This window comes from Poecilia latipinna, unplaced genomic scaffold (genome assembly GCF_001443285.1).
Source record: "Poecilia latipinna isolate Pla-1442-1.1 unplaced genomic scaffold, P_latipinna-1.0 Scaffold2703, whole genome shotgun sequence".
In the NCBI taxonomy this organism is placed as follows: domain Eukaryota; kingdom Metazoa; phylum Chordata; class Actinopteri; order Cyprinodontiformes; family Poeciliidae; genus Poecilia; species Poecilia latipinna.
The window spans coordinates 68,185-76,154 of record NW_015115319.1 but is presented as its reverse complement, the minus strand read 5'-3'; the positions used below and the strand labels follow the sequence as shown (position 1 = coordinate 76,154).

The following is a 7,970-nucleotide window of genomic DNA, read 5'->3' as shown; positions in this document are numbered from 1 at the left end:
TCTTCTTCTTCTTCTTCTTCTTCTTCTTCTTCTTCTTCTTCTTCTTCTTCTCTGTCTGGCCTCTCAGCCCAGGTAGAGAACTCGTCTCACTGTGAATAATAACATTCTTGTTTCCAGCTCAGCCTTCATCTTTTTATTTAGTTTTTAGTGTTGGTTTTACACGTAATCACGTGAAAATATTCTTAAAAAGTGGGATGAAGTTATACATCTTCGCCACCAGATAGAGCTCTCTGGCTTGATCTGATTTTCTTCCTAAGTTTAGTTTTTTGTTACGGACCACCTGCCACTTTTGATCTGCATGTTTGGAACCAGCTCGAATCACTGGGTTGATACTGAACCACCGTCAAAGCAGCATTGAAACCTGTCACCTCTAGGGGGACTGATGCGTCCAACAGGGGTGGGGGGGAAATAATAATAATAATAAAAAAAAAATGCAGGAGCCTACGAGTATGTATGTTCCTGCTTTTGCTGCCTCATTAGGACTTTGTTTTAGTGTATAATTTCTGACCTTGTCGACATTATTAGTCCTTCACTGGACAGGTTGGAGCGGATATATGCGCTGAGATGAGGGGTAGGGAACGTGTTCGGTTTAATTATACGTACTGTTAAAGTTTTAGTTTGGCTGAATGAATGGGAGTTAATGCAATGTCCAAATAAGGATAGCAGGTTATACGTGTGTGTGTGTGTGTGTGTGTGTGTGTGTGCGAGAGAGAGAAAGGGAGAGAGAGAGAGAGACGGAGAAAGAGAGAGAGAAAGAAAGGGAGAGAGCGACAGAGAGAGAGAGGGAGAGAGCGATAGAGAGAGAGAGACGTCCGGATTGTAATGCTGAGCTCTCACTGGGAAGAGCGAAGACTGTCCCACTAATTTCCCTCCTGCTTCCCAGAGCCCTCTCCATTCGGACGGATCCGCATCTGAAGCGCGTCGCGCCGCCTGAAGCGGAGCTCCACTGCGGCGTTGGAGTTTCTTGTGTATCGGATATATTCTGACATACATGGATATCCCGACGGTGAGTAGCCCACGGGGCTTCTCTCGGTCGTCTCTTCCGTGCGTTGTAAATCTGTCAGAGCTGAAATGCAGTCAGATGATACAGCAGTCGGGAAAAAAAAATGCCAACAGCTGAACTGTACTACAGGCTTTTGGTGTTATAATGGTCTCGGTGGCGTTTAGCAGAGCCAAGACTGTTCTGCAAGAATAAACACAACAATGCTGCTCAGCATACCTACAAAAAAAAAAAGAAAGAAAGAAAGAAAGAAAGAAAGAAAAAGGGACATGTCATTTGTTTACTTTTTCACAGTCTTCGCCGGATTTGTAACAAACGCGTTGCTTGACAGCTTTAGACATGACATTATTCTTGTCCAGTGATGTTTGGAGTCAAAACATGATGAGGGAGAGGCCCGTGCACTCAATTCTGAGCAACCCAGACTCGATTATCAGCATGTAGTGACTGTTCGTCTGCGCATACTGCCAGTGCTGATGGATCCACTTGCAGAATCTTTTACTTTTGATTCAGTTCTCCCCAGTTTGCTCTGCAGTCAGTGCGCTCCGGGCTCACTTCAGCCCATCAGGTCCAACTCTACGTCCACGTGAACAGTGGTAAAGAGAATGAATATATGAGAACACACAGAGCCATCGACTTTCCCCTGTAGGCTACTTGGTGCGTCCTGTTATGTAATGCGCCCCGGTTCGGCCGGCTGCCCGCAGCCAGACCGACAGGGCCTACACGTGTTATTGCCAAACATGTTTTCTAACATCAGGCTCAGCAGTGATGGCAGCAGGACTAATGGGCCGTGTCAAAACCTAAAAAAGGGGATGAAAAAAGCTACAATAACACCCCTTTAAGTTCTTTCGAGAATGCCTGCATACAATCCTAATTTGTAATGCATGCATGCAGGACAGCTGACTCCAATCGGCCCATGTGATGCAGATTCAGCTCATGATATATAGCAGATGTCTGTATGCAGACTACAGAATGTTTTCCGCACGAATCAGAGGACAGTCCTCAAATAAAAACAGCAACAACAACAACAACAACAACAATAACAAGTAAATACCAACATGATGTTCATGTAGTCCAAGAATAGACTAATCGTTGAAGTGGTATATGCTTGGGCAACCTGGAATTCAGTGACCCTATTGTCCTATATATGACAGGGAGTGGATTTGATATGGTGATATGGCTCACTGCCCAGGGTGACATTTTGTCAAAGGGCTGTGCAACACTAAAAAGATTTAAAAAATAGAAGAAAAAAGAATGTTATGGCAGTGAACATGTGGCACTGCACATGCTCAGTATGAGGGATTTCTGCAAAGTTAATGACTCAGTGCAATAAACTGTATACTGTTGCCACATGGTTCATTAAGAGGAGGAGTTGCTGTAAAGTCAGTGACGCAATGCAATCATTTAAGTTTCCTGTAGAAAGAGAACTTTGGACCACTTGGCATAATAAACTCAACTAACTGGTGTACTTATAACTATGCTTGATCTGGATATATATTGATCTATTTGTCTTATAAAGTGCCTTGAGCTGACATTTGTTTAGAATCTTGCAGTATAAATAAACTATGTCCAATAAAAATAATCCATTGAAGGTGGCCGCTCCTCTGTGTTATTACAATGTAAGCACTTTAGGAAGATAAGGCCATATATAACTGGAGGTCAATAAAAGAAAATCCTGAAGGGATAATAAATTAACAGTTTTAATTTGTTTGAAAAAAAAAAACAACAACAACAAACAACAAACAGGACTCTAACATTTTCCACTGAACAACCCATACCACTGTCAGTGACCAATGCTCTAAGGCACAGTACACAGCAAACCTATTAAAACATGTTTTATTCAGAAGCATTGACAATTATGATGAAACCAGCCACAGCTAGAGTTCAGTAATCAGTCTTTATTGGTGCACTTTAGCACAACACATCTAATGAGTGTTGAATATGAGAAATAATGGACATCAACAGTCAAGACTCACCATGTCATTCCAGTTCAGACAGATTTTTGCTGTTTCTGTGTTGTTTTTAAAGTAAAGAGATGAAAAGGGGGCTAGAAATCAACCTGTATGCCTATGACCAGCGGATCCTCTTTTCACACATGACGCAATATGGACTCACCAAGTAAGAATAGCAGCAGGATAATGTGAAAGTGAGTTTGATTTTAGAAACTTATGTTCTATATAAATTTATATTTATATGGATAGACCACGATAAAGTGCACTGAGAAAAAAAAAAGATTGATGCTCTTCATCTTAGTGTGGCTCCTTGTCTAACAGTGACACTTAAGAAATACATCCTAGGCGTCCTACTGCACAGAGGCGCTTCACCTTTCAAAATGAGAGACGCTTGACCCATTTCATCAGTAACCCTGAACATCAGCGCTGTTCAGTTCCATACCTCATTTTGTTCCTCAAGGCCAGCTTGATTTTAAAAGCTGGCATGTGTGCAGGACGAAGCAGGCTTGAGTTGAGTTTTATGAAAGGCCAGAGGCAGCTTAGGCCCCCCCCACAGCTTTATGAAGGAGCTGCTATGTGAAAGAGGTTATACATTCCTATTCAATACTAAATTAAAGTGCTATTTCAATAAAAGTAATCTGGATTACTTTTCACTAGCTCCATGTAAAATAAGAGTGGTCAAACCAGAAGCAGGTATTTATGCACTGAACAGTGATTCTTTTCACATACTTTGAGATTTAATAAACCCCAGAACTGTTTGTGACAGAAAAAGAAAAGGTCATTCCCTTTTTCTGTGTTTGCATCGTGGGGATGGGTTACAGAATGACCCTCATAAACACAAGTAGCTCATTGAACACAGAGAGCTTTTTTTTGTGTAACATCTCCTATAGATAAGAATTTAAATGAGAAAAGATATGGATTTCCAACATATTTAATTACATATGTTATATTTTACTATAAGCGGTAGCTTGTTTTATATGGCATTAGCTAGCTATTCCAAAAGCAAATTGTAGCTTTCACAGCTTATTTCCAGCTTACTCTAGAACAGTTTTACTTCTAATAAGATGTTTATGATGCTTTCTCCTCGTGAGAAAAATGCAGTGTTAGTTATTGTGTGCTTGTGTGAAGCACTGCTCTCCCCAAATCCCACACTAATGTTGACGAATGTACTTTCCCATCACTCATATGTATTTCAAAGTCAGAATTTGAACCAGCTGTGCATTTTATGCAACTCTCAATAGATTGTTTTCCTGTTGTGGTTGAATAACTCATATTCAGGACTGGTGGAGATTATGCATCTCTTTAAGTGCCTTTTTATATGTGCTTTTCTCATCAATTAGTGTCAGCTTATCGAACATAGCAGAGATTTGTTTACTAGGTTTGGAGGTTTGCAGTGTCGTGTCCTTGACACATGCCGCTGTAGCTAGCCGTTAGAGGTCAAAGGAAGGGGAGGAATTGGACAATTTAATCTCCATTGAAGACTTCTCTATCTTTGATGATGTCCAGTCACTGGGTCTTTGTTGTCAAATGAAGCACACCCATCCTTAGCCACAGATGTTAGGGTAGAGTACAGTGATAAAGTGAAAGCAGAACGCAGTCTGTCTTTGTGATCCAAAAGTCCCCAGCGGCAAGTCCAGAAAAACAATCCCTGTAAAAGAGTCGTTGAAATAGTTCTGTGTTCTGCTTTGTGGTCTGATGACAAAATGCCGTGATGGGCAACACAAGGACATTTTGCTGTCAACAACAAATACTTTTTTGTGCTAACAGAACAGCAACATATTTTGTCTGCCTGTTAGAAGCAGCTAATGTGGAAAACATTAAAAAGCCAGATGACAACTGGCTCATCGACTCTCGAGTCAGAGTGACCTAAAGATGCGCACACAGACCCACAAACTTACCAGTCACTATGACAAACTTCTTGCTGTACCAACATGTATTCAGGATAACTGTGTCTTTAGAAATGCCCTAATTCCCCTTGGCAAATATTCAGTAAGGTATGAAATATTCCTCAGAAATGTTGGTCCATACTGACATGATTGTATCATGTAATTGCTTCAAATCCATCATCTGAATCTCTTTGCAACTCATACCAAAAGTGTCCTATTGTACATCCGGAGACTGCTGATGTCATTGAAGTACAGTGAACTTATTGTGGTGTTTGAGAAACCAATCTGAGAGGTTAGACATGGCGCATTATCCGTCAGAAGACGGGTACACTGTGGTCATCAGGGGACAGACATGGTCAGCAACAAAACTCAGGTCGGCTGGACCGTTTATGAAATGTCCAATAAGAGGCCCAAAGTCTTCCAAGAAAATATCCACAGTGAATCTACCACTACCACTCTGAATTGTTGAAAAAAGTCAAATGGTTACAAGATTGGAAAATTGCAGCTGGAATCAAGACTCACGCTGTTTATCCTAACTCCTATTTAATGCTCATCGACATAAAATGTTCTTTGCGTGTGTGTTTTCTTTCCTTTTAGGTGATAAAAATAAGTGTGAGAAGTTGAATCTGAAGCGAAATAAAAAAGAGAGCGACTTCAACTCACCCAAACCTCCGATGCCTCTGGCGACTCTGAGCTCATGTTGTGTCCTTGCTGGGATAAACAAGTGGCCTGGCCAAAGAGCACAGTGTTTCTACACACATTAAAGCCCACACAGGTGAGAGGTTCCTCAATTTTATACAGCTTAAATATTCTCCAGGAGCTACTGTGGCTCAGTTGGTAGAGTAGTCTGTATGCAATTGAGATTGTGGATCGATCCTATCTTCCTTGTCCAATGTGTTGATGTGCCTCTTGGCAAGACCCACAGAGCTGTATCAATGTATGAATGTTGATATGTTTCCTAGAGTGACTGGGGGAATGGGACTCTAGTGTAAAGCTCTCTGAGTGGTCAGTATGACTAGCAAATTCAGTAAATTTACCTGGTTGTCTCTTGGTTTTTGGCAGGATGTCGTGGGCCAGAAGCCTCTTCGTAGGCAGAGTGGATGACCAAAAGACGGAATGGGGAGAGCGCAATGGCAAGAAGAGGAAGGACAGCTCGTCACTATGCAACCCACGTTACATGAGCTGCCTGAGGGACTCAGAGGACTCAGAAGTCCCTAATGTTTCCTCCCAGTATTACCACTGTGAAGCAGGTGCAAGTGGGGGAAACTTTGGCCTGCGGTGTGGCTGGCAGGAGGACCACTATGGGAAAAGGGTGGTTGGTGTTGGAAATCCCTGCGTGGAGGATGGTGAGCTGAAGGACAAACCAGAAGAGGAAGCAGGGGAATTACCAGGGAGAAGGTGTAAGAAGATGACTGCTGCAGACTGCTGGAGATGGCTTATGTGGGTTTTTCAATCCAAAAAATTTCAGTCTGCCAAGCTGGAACGCCTGTACCAGCGCTATTTCTTCAGACTCAACCAGAGCTCCCTCACTATGTTAATGGGGATGCTGGTGGTCGTGTGCGGAGTCATGATTGCCTTCCACTGTGTCCACGCTGAACTTAATGTGGCCTACATCGTAGTGCTGTCAGTGGCCACGACTCTCTTTCTGGTCATGATGGTCGTGTGCAACCGCAACGGCTTCCATCAAGACTACATGTGGATTGTGAGCTACCTGGTGATCGGGGTCCTGCTAGTCCTGCAGGTTTCCGGGATGCTGACGGTGTCCCCCCGCAGTGCCTCAGAGGGGATTTGGTGGACGGTCTTCTTCGTCTATATTACCTACACTCTGTTGCCTGTCAGAATGAGAGCTGCTGTGCTTAGTGGGACTGTGCTGTCCACTGTTCATGTTCTCATTGCCTGGCACGTCAACCACCAGGACAAGTTCATTCTCAAACAGGTAAGCGAGAGCAGATCTGTGATAGTTTTAGAGCATATATTTTCATATTATGACCAAAAAAACAGAGGATTTGTGTCACTTTTTTGCGTCACATTTTTTAATGTAACAGGACAAGAGTATATGTTTCATATTTTATTTAAACCACAGATTAACTGCTTTGAGAAATTATGATGCCCACATCCCTCTGCCTCAATGAGTTCTTATTTTATTTCATTGTATTTTATTTATTTTAATGTTTGATTCATATTTAAGCCTTCCTAGGATTAGATTAATTAACCCTTTAACTGCCACCCTCAAAATACTTACATGTAAACTTGGTTGAGCTTTACATTAAATGTGAGATTTCCAAAGACCTGCCAGGATTTCCAAACTTAACATATCACAATATAGCTCAAATTGAGCTCTTCAATAGTATAAACCAGAGCATTTCACTGTATTATGTTTAGCAAACGAGCATAAAATCACTCGATTTCTCGGTGCGTCTCTTAACCACTGACTGCATTGCATGATGTGACTAAATAATACCATAGCACAGAAAAACCACATTGTTTAGTGACATTTGTATTTTTAATTTGGTATGAGATCCTTATGGTTACAACAACAACAAAAAAGAAATCTTATTTCAAATGACATCCCTTGTGTGATGGTAAATTTGTAAGAAGCGAAAAGGAAAACATTCCCAACATGCTTGTCACCATACAGTTGAATACAATGTTGTCACTGTGGTGAGCAGTAGAAATGGCCTACTTTCTTGCCTTGACACAAAAGGACAAATGTTGTACTAACTCCTCAACCACTTTTCTGTGTCAAAGGTGCCATACTAAAAGTAGAAAGTTCTCTAGATCTCCGCAGCTTTTCAAATTAGGTTTTTAATGAGCCCGTGTTTTGTGCTGTGGGGCAGCTACAAGCAGCTCTTTGGGATTTGTGGAAGGTCATCTGGGTTGAATGAGCCCGTTTAACTGCATTGTCAAGGAGTATCATGATAATGTAGCATGGTGCCATTCATCCCGAATTCCCCTAAAACAAGGAGTCTATTGTAGTTAAATGAAACAGGGTGGGGTGGGATGCTGGGATTGTGCAATTCATTTTATGGAAAACAGGATCATTACTTCTTCACTTTGGAGCCAGTTTGTAATCACTTCATCTGGAAGCTCACTGGAAACATTTCTTGCACATTTTATATTTGTTTTTGTGTCTTT

The 7,970-nt window shown here is 41.7% G+C and overlaps 1 protein-coding gene across 1 annotated transcript in view; it reads left to right on the top strand.

The window, feature by feature from the left end:
- The first annotated feature begins 760 nt into the window (after window positions 1-760).
- LOC106938828 (adenylate cyclase type 6-like) overlaps window positions 761-7,970 on the top strand; it is a 30,749-nt gene continuing 23,539 nt past the window's right edge. Inside the window, exons 1-3 of the mRNA XM_015021011.1 lie at window positions 761-1,006; window positions 5,433-5,610; window positions 5,898-6,771. Of these exons, the coding sequence (XP_014876497.1) occupies window positions 5,899-6,771 (873 nt within the window). The 5' untranslated portion in view covers window positions 761-1,006; window positions 5,433-5,610; window position 5,898. The remainder of the gene's footprint in view (window positions 1,007-5,432; window positions 5,611-5,897; window positions 6,772-7,970) is intronic.